The 14839-nt window shown below is 43.4% G+C and overlaps 1 protein-coding gene across 4 annotated transcripts in view; it reads left to right on the forward strand.

Annotated features, from left to right (window-relative positions):
- PMS1 (PMS1 homolog 1, mismatch repair system component) overlaps positions 1-9570 on the forward strand; it is a 440797-nt gene extending 431227 nt beyond the window's left edge. For all 4 annotated transcript variants that reach the window (XM_077275414.1, XM_077275416.1, XM_077275413.1 and 1 more), the window contains one exon: positions 9307-9570. In XM_077275414.1, the coding sequence (XP_077131529.1) occupies positions 9307-9474 (168 nt within the window). In that variant the 3' untranslated portion in view covers positions 9475-9570. The remainder of the gene's footprint in view (positions 1-9306) is intronic.
- Positions 9571-14839: the final 5269 nt, after the last annotated feature.

Raw genomic sequence — 14839 nt, forward strand, 5'->3', positions numbered from 1 at the left:
TTTAACCTGTGACATACGTAGCTGGCCAATCTACTACGTAGCTGGGCAATATACTACGTGGCTGGGAAATATACTACGTGGCTCTGTGCTGTATACTACATCGCTGTGCAATATACTACGTGGCTCTGTGCTGTATACTACGTCACTGGGCAATATACTACATGGCTGGGCAATATACTACGTCGCTGTGCAATATACTACGTCACTGGGCAATATACTACGTCGCTGTGCAATATAGTACGTGGTTCTGCTGTATACTACGTCACTGGGCAATATACTACGTGGCTGGGCAATATAGTACGTGGCTGGGCAATATAGTACGTGGCTGAGCAATATACTACGTGGCTCTGTGCTGTATACTACGTCGCTGTGCAATATACTACGTCACTGGGCAATATACTACGTGGCTGGGCTATATACTACGTGGGCTGTGCAATATACTACATCACTGGGCAATATACTACGTGGCTGGGCTATATACTACGTGGGCTGTGCAATATGCTACGTGGCTGTGTGCTATATACTATGTCGCTGTGCAATATACTACGTCACTGGGCAATATACTACGTAACTGGGCAATATACTACGTGGCTGGGCAATATACTGCGTCGCTGTGCAATATACTACGTGGCTCTGTGCTGTATACTACGTCACTGGGCAATATACTACGTCGCTGGGCAATATACTACGTGGGCTGTGCAATATACTACGTGGACATGCATATTCTAGAATACCCGATGCGTTAGAATCGGGCCACCATCTAGTCATTTTATAAGCAATCATTTTGGCTATCTCATACATAAATTTTACTTGCAACTATTGTGCATATGATTAGTTATGCAGATTCTTGTCATGTCACTGCAATGTTACTGTTTTGCTCCTGGTGGTGGAAAAATATTTTTTTTCCTGTATACTACAAATTACCACCTGTTTTCACATTCTCTAATAGCTCAGTGTGTTACTAGGTTAATTCCCAATAGAAAGGTTACTGGTTCGAATCGAGGAGCAGCTATGAAGATTTCCCAAGAAAAGAGAAACCGCATCATCCAATTAGGGACCTGGTGTTAGATTTCAAAATCCTAAGTGCTTCTTTGTTTAACAAAAGTCTCTTCCAATTGCTGCCCCATTTGTGCTTATTCACCTTTTTGTTCCCAAAAAGCCGCTGCATGTTTCCAGAAATACACATGGAGTTAAAACCATCACTACACCTGTAGATATTTCAGGTTCGCTTGTAGGTAAAATTGTATTCAAACTGATAAAAACTATATACACAACGCATTTCGGCTGTTTGCATCCTTCTTCAGGTGAATGGAGAAAATGAGTTTGTTCCTTCTTTTATAGCCCTTTCAAGTGTGCGAGAGAGAGGGCAGACAGAAGAGGAAGAGTGATTCATCTTACATTTGCAAATTGCCTCTGCTGAAAAAAAGAGGACTTAACTCTATAGCGCCACCTATTGGAAGTAGCGATCCTACAAGTCACAATCAACCCTTTAACGAGTCGTGCAATATGACTTAGGATAAAAGCCAAATCAGTATCTCTGTTCTTTTAAATATACAGTATAAAACAATCGCATCTCCTCATGTGATTGTGCAAACAGAGGCACAATTCCCGCTTGAAGTATGGATGTATTTGCAAGTGACTGCTGCCGACCTGGTGAGGAGGGATTGGACCCTGAAACAGGAGTATCCCACAAAGTAGATACCAGACAGGAGGACCAGGGAATGGCCCTGACTTTGCCACCAAGAGAAAGCAAGGTGCAGGACTTCATTGTCATTGAGTCCTCTCACAAATTGTATAGCCTACTGTTCGTAACACTCCATATGATGATCAGATCATCAATATATCTGTGTTAGTATTTAATAAATGTTTTATACTCATCTGACAGAATCGCCCCATAAACAAATTTGCGAAACTTGGGGCGACCCCAAATAGTGTCACTTTGGGGAATTCCACTGTTTAGGCACAACAGGAGCTCTCCAAATGTGACATGGCATCTGCTAATTATTCCTCAAATTTTGCATTCAGAAAATTAAATAGGCTCCTTCCCTTTCAAGCCCTGCCGGTATCGGCGTACTCAGGAGAAATTGAACAACAAATTGTATGGTACAATTTCTCCTGTTACCCATATGAAAGTTTAAAATTTATGGATAAAAAACATTTTTGTGAGAAAAATTTGATTTTGTTATTTTCAGGGCTCAAAGCTATAAACTTCTGTGAAGCACCTTGGGAGTTCAAGGTGCTCACCACACATCTAGATAAGTTCCCTGAGGGCTCATTCCCTTCTGAGCTCTGTCGTTCGCCCAAACAGTGGTTTTACCCTACATATGGGGGTGTAGGTATGCTCAGGAGAAATTGTGGATGCATTTTCTCCTGTTGGCCTTGTGGAAGTAGGAAAAAAAAAAAAATTTTGTGAAAAAAGTTAGATGTTTATTTTTTCTTTCCACAATCCATTAATTCCTGTGAAGTACCTGAAACCTGAAGGGTTAATACATTTTTTTTTTAATGGTTTTAAGAATCTTGAGGGGTGCGATATTTTAAATGGTGTCACTTTTTGGGTATTTTCTGTCATATTTGCCCCTCAAAGTCATTTGAAATGTGGTCCCTAAAAAAATGGTTTTGTAAATTTTGTTGTAAAAATGAGAAATCACTGGTCATCTTTTAACCCTTATAATTTCCTAACAAAAAGAAATTGTGTCAAAAATTGTGCTGATGAACGGTAGACATGTGGGAAATGTTATTAACTATTTTGCGTCATTTGAGTCTCTGATTTATGGCCTACAAACTAAAAATTTAAAATTGCAAAATTTTTGCTATATTTATGATTTCTTCACAGATAAAAGTCATAGCAAAGAAATTTTACCACTCGGAATCACTGGGATCTGTTGAATCATTCCAGAGTTATTACCTCATAAAGTGACAGTGGTCTGAATGGAAAAAATTGGCCTGGTCAGGAAGGTGAAAACATGCTTGGGGTGAAAGGGTTAATAAGCTCTGCTTCTGCAGGCCTTAGGGTATGTGCACACGTTGCGAATTGGCCTGCGGAATTTTCCACACAGAATCTGCATCTCTTGGCAGAAAATGCAGGATTAAGGCTATGTGCACACGTCAGGATTCTTTGCAGAAATTTCCTGAACAAAACCAGACATTTTCTGCAGTAAATCCACATGCGTTTTTTGCACGTTTTTCTTTTTTGCTCGGATTTTTCGCGTTTTTTTTTCCAGAGCTTCCCAATGCATTAAATAGCGGGAAATCCACGAAAAATCCACAAAATTAAGGAACATTCTTCATTTTTTACCGCGGAAAAAAGCGCAACATGTGTACAAAAATTGCAGATTGCATTCTATTAATAGGATGCTTAATGGATACGTTTTTTTCACGGTTTTTATAGCGAAAAAATCCGGAACGTGTGCACACAGCCTTAATGCGGAATTGATGCCGATTTCTTGCGGATTTGTTGCAGATTGTCTTGCGTTTTTTGCTGTGCAGATTTGCCTTACTCAATGTATAGTCAATGGGTGCAGAAACTCTGCTTTTCCGCACAAAGAGCTGACATGCTGCGGAAATAAAACCGCGGCAGCATGTGCACAGCGGTTTTTGTTTTCCATAGGTTTACATGGTACTGTACGCCACATGGAAAACTGCTGCGGATCCGCAACGTGTGCACATACCCTTAGTGAGAATACAAAGATGGCTGATCTAGGACCTTCAGCAGACCCTTTGTTGCAGTGGAAACCCTGATGGGGTAACATTTAAGGGGGTAGACACCCATGAATAGAGCTACCCACGATTCAGGCATTGTACGTTACTGCCAACATCCTATGCTGGAGCAGCTCCTGTACCTTCACCATCACTAACCAAAACATTTACCATTCATGTTTAAAACAGCCTTTAGTGCCAAATATGTGTACAGTATAGAGTAGCACCAGGTTAAATAATGTTATTTTCTAATTATACATTTACTTTTAAAGCTATGTTTACAATCTTTCTTAGGCTGGGGTTACACTAGCCTATTGCATCCGATGCGAGAGCATCGAATGCAATATGCTAATGACCCTCGGCTCCTGCTCTGCTGCGTCTGCGTCTGTGCTCTGAGCCTCTCGCAGAGAGCGGATCGGAGCACAGCAGCGGAGGAGGCGGAGAAATGAATTTCTCCATCTCCTCCATTGCCGGGCCAGCGTATAATGCACATCACTCGGATGATATCTGAGTGATGTGAGTTGTCTCACTCGCACCCATAGGCTTATATGGGTGCGAGTGAGCCGAGAGTCGGCCGAGTGTCGGTGACAATTGCAGCATGCTGCCATTTCACTCGCACACTGAAAACGGCCAAGGAAAAAAACGGTTATGTGAGCTGCCCCATAGAAGAATACTGGTCCGAGTGCTATGCGATTTTTTTATAGCACTCGTCCTTATTACGGTCTAGTGTGACTCCGGCCTTATTGTCCTGTTTTATGCAAAATTGTAGACTTCATTAAAAATATCTTTTGAAATAGATCTATCTGTTTCCATGTTCATGGATTTCAAGAAATCCCGCTTGCAGGGCATATTCTGCACAGTTAGTGGGAGATACAGTTGTATAAGAGTAGCACAGTGCTAAAATGGGGGAAATAAAAATGTTTTGCTAAATTGGTACATGTTTTATGTCCGAGATATTATTGCAGTTTGTTGCCTTCTATAAATGTACTTTGTGTGGGCCTTTTATGGTTTTCTAATATGTACCACGGTAGTTATAAATAGTCTATGAGCCTATATACTGCACTGTATTTTCACTAATGCAGGAGCTGAAGTGTTTTGAGCTTTTGGTGGAGGTCTCATGACCTGGACACCCACCGATCTACAGGGTATTTAGTAAACTAAGAATTATCATTGACAGTGGAAACATAATCTATTTTCAGTTTCCACCAAATGATTACCATAAAATAAGTATTTTGAAAAAGTAGATGTCAACAAAAAAATATAACTGTTAAACTAACACATTTAAAAAAAGCCTTAATCCAAAGCCCAAATACATCCCACTGACGTGCCGTTATTAATCATCCATACTGAGAACCTGTTAAACCATCAAATATCAATCACCTACACAGTCAGATTGCCTCATATGCTTCATCCACATACACCAATATATAGTGACCCTATCACACACTGATCATATATCCTATAATTAATATAGCAGCCATGCACAGAGCAGTCTGTCTTATAAGTGTAACTGTCAAAGTAAAACTGTAGGGGAGATCAGCGCAAAATAGGGTCTTATCTGAGAAATATAGTGAGCTTTACGCTCAGATTAAACTCACCTGTTTAACCCCTTAACCCGGAGCTTTTTCGGTTTTGCGTTTTCATTTTTCACTCCCCTCCTTCCCAGGGCCATAACTTTTTTATTTTTCCGTCAATATGGCCATGTGAGGGCTTATTTTTTGGGACGAGTTGTACTTTTGAACAACACCATTGGTTTTACCATGTCCTGTACTTGAAAACGGGAAAAAAATTTCAAGTGCAGTGAAATTGATTGCAAACAAAGTGCAATTCCACACTTTCTTTTTGTTTGGCATTTTTGCTAGTTTCACTAAATGCTAAAACTGACCTGCCATTGTGATTCTACAGGTCATTACGAGTTCATAGACACCAGACATATCTAGGTTCTTTTTTATCTAAGTGGTGAAAAAAATTCCAACCTTGCCTTAAAGAAAAAAAAAAAAAGGGCAATTTTCCGTTATCCATAGCGTCTCCATTTTTCGTGATCTGGGGTTGGGTAAGGGCTTATTTTTTGCATGCTGAGCAGATGTTTTTAATGATACTATTTTGGTGCAGAAATGATCCTTTGATTGCCCGTTATTGCATTTTAATGGAATGTTGCGGTGACCAAAAAAAGTAATTCTGTCATTTTGACTTTTTTTCTCACTACACCGTTTAGCGATCAGGTTATTTTTTTTTTATCGATAGATCGGGCGATTCTGAATGCGGCGATACCAAATATGTGTATGTTTGATTTTTTTTTATTGTTTTATTTTGAATGGGGCGAAAGGGGGGTGATTTAAACTTTTAAATTTTTTTCATAGTTGTAAAAACATTTTTTTTTACTTTTGTCATGCTTCAATAGTCTCCATGGGAGGCTAGAAGCTGCCATAACTCGATCGCCTTTGCTACATAGAGGCGATGCTCAGATTGCCTCTATGTAGTAGAATTACAGCATTGCTATGAGCTCTGACCGCAGGGTGGCGCTCATAGCAATCCGGCATCAACAACCATAGAGGTCTCAAGGAGACCTCTGGTTGTCATGCCGATGCACCGATGACCCCCGATCAAGTGATGGGAGTCACCGATGCGCGCATTTCCGGCCGGATGCGCTTATTAAATTCCGCTGTCAGAGTTGATAGCGGGATTTAACTAGTTAATAGGCGCGATTCCGCCCGCGCCTATTGCAGGCACATATCACCTGTTCTAAACTGCTGACATGTCCCGCCTTTGTTGCGGACTCACTGCTGGAGCCCACAATAAAGCGGGGGTTCTGTCATCAGACGTCCTATTCCGTGTGATGGCAGAAAGGGGTTAATCCGTAAAAACAGCATATAGTGCAATATTGGCTGCAGCAGATCCACTAGTCAGCCAGTGACCATCAGACATCAATAGGTTAGAAGGGGTTTGTCTGCCAACAGGATTTAAAACATAAATCCCAGTGTAATAAAATAATTGATTTATTTTGACGTGTTTCGAAGTACAAATCTACTTCTTCTTCAGGAAAACCACATTTATAACAAGACAGCAGAAGTATCAATTACTGTATATGCCGTAGGTTGAAATTTCAAAATTGAGCTCCAAAAAGACTGAAAAACACATTGACAACAGGTCATAGTTCAAACAAGTCCCACATGATGTGACACATGACAACTAAACTATATTGAATTACATTGAGGTATTTTCAATATAAAGGACAGACAGTGAAAGAATGAATAGGAAAAAGGCATACGTATGTATAACAAAATATAAACAAAAAAAGTTGCACTCTGTAGTGCTAAAGCATGTCAATATGAGATATGAATAGCAATACTGCTTCTGGATACTAGGAAAAAACTGAGACACTTAGCACATACTTTGGCCAATTCATACATGCCCAGCAGCCAACGACAAGGCGGTCTCAGAACTGCTGGGTCCAACGTGTCTAGTGTGAATTCTTCTCTAATACTGAAGCATGAATTGCTTATTGTATATGGAGATGGCTGCTCCTAGTGTGCACCTGTTCACGCTAGCTTGGAAGTGCCAGTCAGTCTTTTGTCATTTGTATAACAAAATATGTCAGCTAAAGATTCTCTATGAGATAGATACAGCAATGAATTTATACTGTATAAAGGAGCCAGTACTTTATGTCAGTGTCTCAAGTTGAGAACATAACCAACCAAATATTGCTCCAGAGTGCCACCTTCCCTCCGGATCAATCTCCAAGGGATAGAGAAAATGTACCTTTGACAGCTATACACACAATTCTAATATTGCAGTATATTTCATATTGTTCTGCATGTCCCAATCAGAAATCTGCGATGGCAATCAATGTGGACATCACTTACAATCAGTGAAAAGAAATTGACACTTATTGTAGTCCTTATTTCATATTGTACTGCCTATCCCAAGCAGAAAATTGCATATAGATGCCAAACAATATAGATGTCACATATAAAACCAGTGAAAGAAATCGACACTTATCTTTGTCGTAGTCCCCAGCTAGCACTAAAAAAGTAGCAGCATTTTTAATCCGTATAATAGATTTTACACATGTAAATACCTTGTCACGGGGTTAACGCTACAGTGTGGCGCCAGAAGACCGCAGCATATGATTGCTCCTACTCCGGCGCTGAGAAGAAGCACGTCTCCTTCATTTTAATGGTGTTTATTCCTTCTGGCAGAACAGGGGTTAATCGGCCATGTTGGAAATCTCTGTGCTCACAGCTGAGCCCTGTTAGGCACTCCTTTCCCCTTTACAATCTGGTCTCTGTTGCAAATTCTTGTCAGAGCTAGCATTTCCTGCATGGCTAACGGAGGGAGAGGTGTTCATATGAGAAGGAGAGATGAAGGAGTTATCTGTGACTGTTGCTTGGTTTGTATGTGTGGTAATTCCCTTTTCTGCTCTATTTTGATTTATTCCCCAACCTCCACTCCTCGGTGCATTCCTCTGCTATATGTGAGTGAATATTTTGTATGCCTGGAGTTTTCTGTTAACCCTTGTTTATGTTGCCTTGTTTGTCAGGTTGGTGTAGTATGGTGCACAGTAGCGCCCCGCTTCCCTGGGTGGGGGAAGAGAACAGACGGAGGACTGACTCAGGAGATAAGGCAAGGGTGGATGCCCTGTCATCTTCACCTTTAGAAGTATCCTGGAGAACAGGGCGAGCTAGTGTGCCCCCTAGTGTTAGGCACACGGAAGAATCCCTTTGTCCCAGGTCACCTGACAGCTGTGTCGTGACTAGTGTTGAGCGATACCTTCCAATACTTGAAAGTATCGGTATCGGAAAGTATCGGCCAATACCGGCAAAGTATCGGATCTAATCCGATACCGATACCCGATACCAATACAAGTCAATGGGACACCAAGTATCGGACGGTATCCTGTATGGTTCCCAGGGTCTGAAGGAGAGGAAACTCTCCTTCAGGCCCTGGGATCCATATCAATGTGTAAAAGAAAGAATTAAAATAAAAAATAGGGATATACTCACCTCTCCGACGCAGCCTGGACTTTACCGCCGTAACCGGGAGCCGTTGTACCTAAGAATGCGCGCTTGAAGGGCCTTAGATGACGTCACGGCGCTCTGATTGGTCCGTAGCGGTCGCGTGACCGCTACGCGACCAATCACAAAGCAGTGACGTCACCTAAGGTCTTTCAAGCGCTTGAAAGACCTTAGGTGACGTCACTGCTTTGTGATTGGTCGCGTAGCGGTCACGCGACCGCTACGGACCAATCAGAGCGCCGTGACATCATCTAAGGCCCTTCAAGCGCGCATTTTTAGGTACAACGGCTCCCGGTTACGGCGGTAAAGTCCAGGCTGCGTCGGAGAGGTGAGTATATCCCTATTTTTTATTTTAATTCTTTCTTTTACACATTGATATTAATCCCGATACCGATTCCCGATACCAGAAAAGTATCGGATCTCGGTATCGGAATTCCGATACCCGCAAGTATCGGCCGATACCCGATACTTGAGGTATCGGAATGCTCAACACTAGTCGTGACACACCTGTTAATATTTTTGAAAATGTAAAAACTTTTAAATATTACATAATGTTTTCATTAATGTTTTTTTTTGTTTTTTTTTTACTTTTTAGGGGGAAGCTGTAAGATTAGCTCGACAACTGCCTTTAAACCTGTCTACAGTTGATATCCAGGACACTATGCATCGTATGAAACAACAGCTCAACAGTAACCAAACAGGATGTATCCATGGTCGGCCTTTTTTCCATCACCTCTTAGACATTCCTGAATCAGATAGCTAACTTTTTTTAGTAATGCTTCCTTTTTTCCATGAATATTTAGCTCCGTTTATAAACGTTATTTAATAAAAACAGACCAGATGAGTCCAATGAAAAAAAGTCATGGCATTTACTTCACAATATAGTACCACTTAAAATTGTGTATCTCCTCCTAATGCTGAAACACGTGATGGTGTCTCCGCGGTGTTGGATGTTTTGGTCTCCCCGAGGCCAATCATCTGTGCCTTTACAGCCTTTTACTAGGCACTGCTCATAATAGCCAGATTCCTACTCCACACTGATGAGGGGCAAACACCCCGAAACAGCTGTCTGTGGATGGATACCATGCTTGGCATAGGTGGTTTTCCTGTATTGGATGTTTTCCTTTATTGGATGCTGCCCTTCCCGTGGTTGTTCCTTCCCGGGGAAAGGCCTGGCTATTCACTGCTTGCGTTGAGAAACATGTGATGGTGTCTCCGCAGCTATCCCACAGTCCTTTTTGAAGGACATACAGTTGATCATTAGTGAGAATGTGATGAGATAAATTAACTACCTCTAAACCTTTTTTGTCTTTTTTATCCTGTTGATTAGTTTGAGTATTTTTACGTCTCACATTATTTCTCTCCCGATTTAGTCCAGAATTACGTAATTCATAAAATTTTGGTCTTGTTTTAATTGATTCTTCACTGGAGGCTAGTGAGACAGTGGAGGCAGATCTGGCATGGGAGAATCCCCGAGATCGATTTGTTCTCCTATTCCGTTTGTAAATCGTATTGGATTGCTGATCTCCAATATCACGTTGAAATTTCTTGCCCTTATTTTCACAGATTTTTTTCCCATTTAGCAAAATCCTGCTCTAATTCTCTATTAAATGTGGCCAACATTTCAATAGATAAGTCCTGTTTCAATTTAACCTGGAGTTCCTCAATTTCTTTATCCATTCCATCTATGGCTGTCTGGTTCATCTGTATTAAAAGTTCCATAAATCCCCTGGAGCATCCAGTTGCCAAGTCCTTCCATTTCTGTCGAAAGATGTCTGTCACGGAGTGACTGACCCAGTGCGATGGACCAAACGGTTGGTCGGTCACCAAACACCACAACAAACAGGGGAACACCAGGGACACAATAACAACGGTGGGCCCTTACGATACGGAACGGAGAAATGAACACCTCTTGCACTCACCTGAGGCTGTACCCTAATCTCCCTAACGTCCCTATATGGGTTCTTTCACCTCGTCACCGAGCAGGACGAGTCCCTCATTTGCCCTCCTCTTATCCCTAAGTAGGGAATTGGCAAGTGAGACCCCTATTCCCACTCCTGCACTAAGACAAGGTAAGGTAAGACACTGAAAGGGACAGGGTATTGAAAATACCACACTTAGTTTTCTGCTCCAAAGCACCGCACAGCAAGATAACGACACCAGATAAACCGAACACAGCTGTAGAACCACTGCTTCCAGAAAGCTCCTCCCAGCAAGGTCACTGTAAAATCAACTCTAACACTGACAGTCAGCTGATGCATCAGGTGACCTATTGAAGGATGGTGGAGTGGTCACCACCCACATCAGCTGACCCAGCAGCAATGCAATTACACTAGCTGGCCACCGGGAAAAAACTGCATTAACCCCTGATAGCCTGAAAGGAAAAATGTTTTAATCTGAGAGGCCAGATCTGCCACAGATCCAAAAATGGATCATGACAGTACCCCCCTTTCAATGAGGGGCCTCTGGACCCTCAACACTGGACTTCACCAGTCAACAACCTACGATGAGGCTGCCTCGATCCACCAGAGTTCACTTGGACCATCACCTGACCCTTATATTTATGGCAAACGCAGCCTGATGGAAGCGACACTAACATAGGTTCTGGAGGCGCCACAAATTTCCAGAGTGCCGACCTGGGGAATGAGTTTCGTACATGCATAACTGGGGGTAATTCCAACTGAAAAGTCCCCGGGCTGAGAATAACTGATGCTCAATACGGCCTGATCACTGTGGAACTCCAGGTCCCAGTAGCACACTTCCACCTGATGTTTCTGGTGACACCCATACGTACTCATTCACACACAGGTCCGGACCTGAGCGCTTATTGATACGTTTTCCACAAGGCAGTGAACTCTTTGCAGAATCGACAACAGAGGCTCCCCCCTGTGTCACCACACCCCCCACTATGCTCAGAGGGGACCACCACCCTCCCCTGACCCCTCCTCCTAATAGGACTCTGACACTCAGGGTTAGCATGTGGTGAGGGTTGAGTCCTGCCCCTACTCCCTGGCAGCACTTCTGCTGCCCCAATCGGAGAAGGGGATGGTTGAAGAAAGACAGCAGAGACAGCAGCCCTCACACGACTGACCCCAGCTTACTACTTCCCTGGACTGCCAATCTATGACCGGGTTGTGTCTTTTCAACCAAGGGAGGCCTAAACGGATAGGTGTTGGCATTCCCCCTTAAAATGTAGAAGATGTAGCATGCTAGGGACTCTTCATGATGAGTCCCTATACACAGATGTATATCATCTACAACTTGAGTCACCCTCCCCTGGCTGAGTGAGACAGTCAATGGCCTGGACGTTTAGGGGTTTTGCTAGCGACCTACACCTCAGGCCATGGGTCTGGAAAAGTGGGCATCCATCAGACAGACACCTGCTCCACTGTCCACAAGCATCAGAATTGTCTGTCACCCCCCAACCACCACTTCAGCAGAGATGGTGCACTGAGACAAAAAGATGAAGGAAATATACACTCCCTGGTCGCTTCCCTCCACACGACCAGGGGGACACAGCTTCTGAGTGGATAACAGTATTTTGGTGCAAGCTGGGCAGACATTGATGAAATGACCAGTCTGCCCACTACGACAAACCGCAGACAACCCCGTTTGGGAACCAACTCCTCCCACCTGCATGTGTTCATCCACCTGCACCGGTGAGTCCTTCCTAGCAAGGACAACAGGGGCACATTAGATGCATGCCTCTCTCTCAAACGTCTATCCACCCGGATGGCAAGGGGCATGGTGGCCTCCAACGACCTGGGGGCGACGTAATGCACAAGCGTATTCTGCAACCTTGGAGACAGACCCTGCACAAAATGGCTCCTAAGGACAGGGTCATTCTACTGTGTGTCAGTGGCCCACCTCCTGACCTCCGAGCAGTACTCAGCCGGCCGGCCCCCCTGCTTGATTTTACGGAGTTGGGATTCCGCCAGGGAGACGCCATCAGGATCACCATACACCAGCACCAGAGCCATAAAAAACGCATCCACTGACCATAGAGATGGAGAAGCGGTCAGCAGGGAGATGGCCCAGGATTGGGGATTACCCTTAAGAAGGGAAACGATGATTCCCACCCGTTGTTCCTCTCTCCCTGATGAATGAGGGCGGAGCCTGAAGTATATCTTGCAGGCCTCATTTAAAACCAAAAATCTATCTCTCCCTCCAGAGAACCTGTCAGAGACAGATATGTTATGACCTGGTGGTTGAGGCCACACTGATATGACCTGGTGGCTAAAACGCAACATGGGACGAGCTCTGAGAAGGTGGTATCTCTACTGACCGCAGTCCCTAATCCTAACAACAACACTAGTAATAGCCGTGGGATGTTTCTGACTCTCCCTAGACACCTCTTCACAGCCTAAGAACTAACTACCCCTAAAGAAGGAAATAGAAAGCTATCTTGCCTCAGAGAAAACCCCAAAAGGAAAGACAGCCCCCCACAAATATTGACTGTGAGTGGAGAGGGAAATGATGTACACAGAAATGAAATCAGATTTCAGCAAAGGAGGCCAATACTAAACTTGATAGACAGAGAGAAAAGGATACTGTGCGGTCAGTATTAAAAACTACAAAATCCACGCAGAGTTTACAAAAATGAACTCCACACCGACTCACGGTGTGGAGGGGCAAATCTGCTTTCCCACAGCTTCCAGCTAGCCTGAATATGACATAGTGACAAGCTGGACAAAAAGAGACATATTTGCAGAGCAATAGAGTACAAGCAAATGGACAAACAAAAACTAGCAAAAACTTATCTTTTGCTGACAAGGACAGGCCATATGAGAAATCCAAGGAGAGAACCAAATCCAACCAAGAACATTGACAGCTGGCATGAACTAAAGCCCAGAGCAGGTTTAAATAACAAACCCAGGCAAGGCGATTAGTGAAGGCAGCTGCTACAGCTACCTAAAGGAGCAGCAGTTCCACTCGAAACCACCAGAGGGAGCCCAAGGGCAGAACTCACAAAAATACCATTAGCAGCCACAGGAGGGAGCTCCAGAACGGAATTCACAACACAGATACAGTGGGGCGAAAAAGTATTTAGTCAGTCAGCAATAGTGCAAGTTCCACCACTTAAAAAGATGAGAGGCGTCTGTAATTTACATCATAGGTAGACCTCAACTATGGGAGACAAACTGAGAAAAAAAATCCAGAAAATCACATTGTCTGTTTTTTTATCATTTTATTTGCATATTATGGTGGAAAATAAGTATTTGGTCAGAAACAAAATTTAATCTCAATACTTTGTAATATATCCTTTGTTGGCAATGACAGAGGTCAAACGTTTTCTGTAAGTCTTCACAAGGTTGCCACACACTGTTGTTGGTATGTTGGCCCATTCCTCCATGCAGATCTCCTCTAGAGCAGTGATGTTTTTGGCTTTTCGCTTGGCAACACGGACTTTCAACTCCCTCCAAAGGTTTTCTATAGGGTTGAGATCTGGAGACTGGCTAGGCCACTCCAGGACCTTGAAATGCTTCTTACGAAGCCACTCCTTCGTTGCCCTGGCGGTGTGCTTTGGATCATTGTCATGTTGAAAGACCCAGCCACGTTTCATCTTCAATGCCCTTGCTGATGGAAGGAGGTTTGCACTCAAAATCTCACGATACATGGCCCCATTCATTCTTTCATGTACCCGGATCAGTCGTCCTGGCCCCTTTGCAGAGAAACAGCCCCAAAACATGATGTTTCCACCACCATGCTTTACAGTAGGTATGGTGTTTGATGGATGCAACTCAGTATTCTTTTTCCTCCAAACACGACAAGTTGTGTTTCTACCAAACAGTTCCAGTTTGGTTTCATCAGACCATAGGACATTCTCCCAAAATTCCTCTGGATCATCCAAATGCTCTCTAGCAAACTTCAGACGGGCCCGGACATGTACTGGCTTAAGCAGTGGGACACGTCTGGCACTGCAGGATCTGAGTCCATGGTGGCGTAGTGTGTTACTTATGGTAGGCCTTGTTACATTGGTCCCAGCTCTCTGCAGTTCATTCAGCAGGTCCCCCCGCGTGGTTCTGGGATTTTTGCTCACCGTTCTTGTGATCATTCTGACCCCACGGGGTGGGATTTTGCGTGGAGCCCCAGATCGAGGGAGATTATCAGTGGTCTTGAATGTCTTC

Source organism: Ranitomeya variabilis, chromosome 7 (genome assembly GCF_051348905.1).
Source record: "Ranitomeya variabilis isolate aRanVar5 chromosome 7, aRanVar5.hap1, whole genome shotgun sequence".
Taxonomy (NCBI): domain Eukaryota; kingdom Metazoa; phylum Chordata; class Amphibia; order Anura; family Dendrobatidae; genus Ranitomeya; species Ranitomeya variabilis.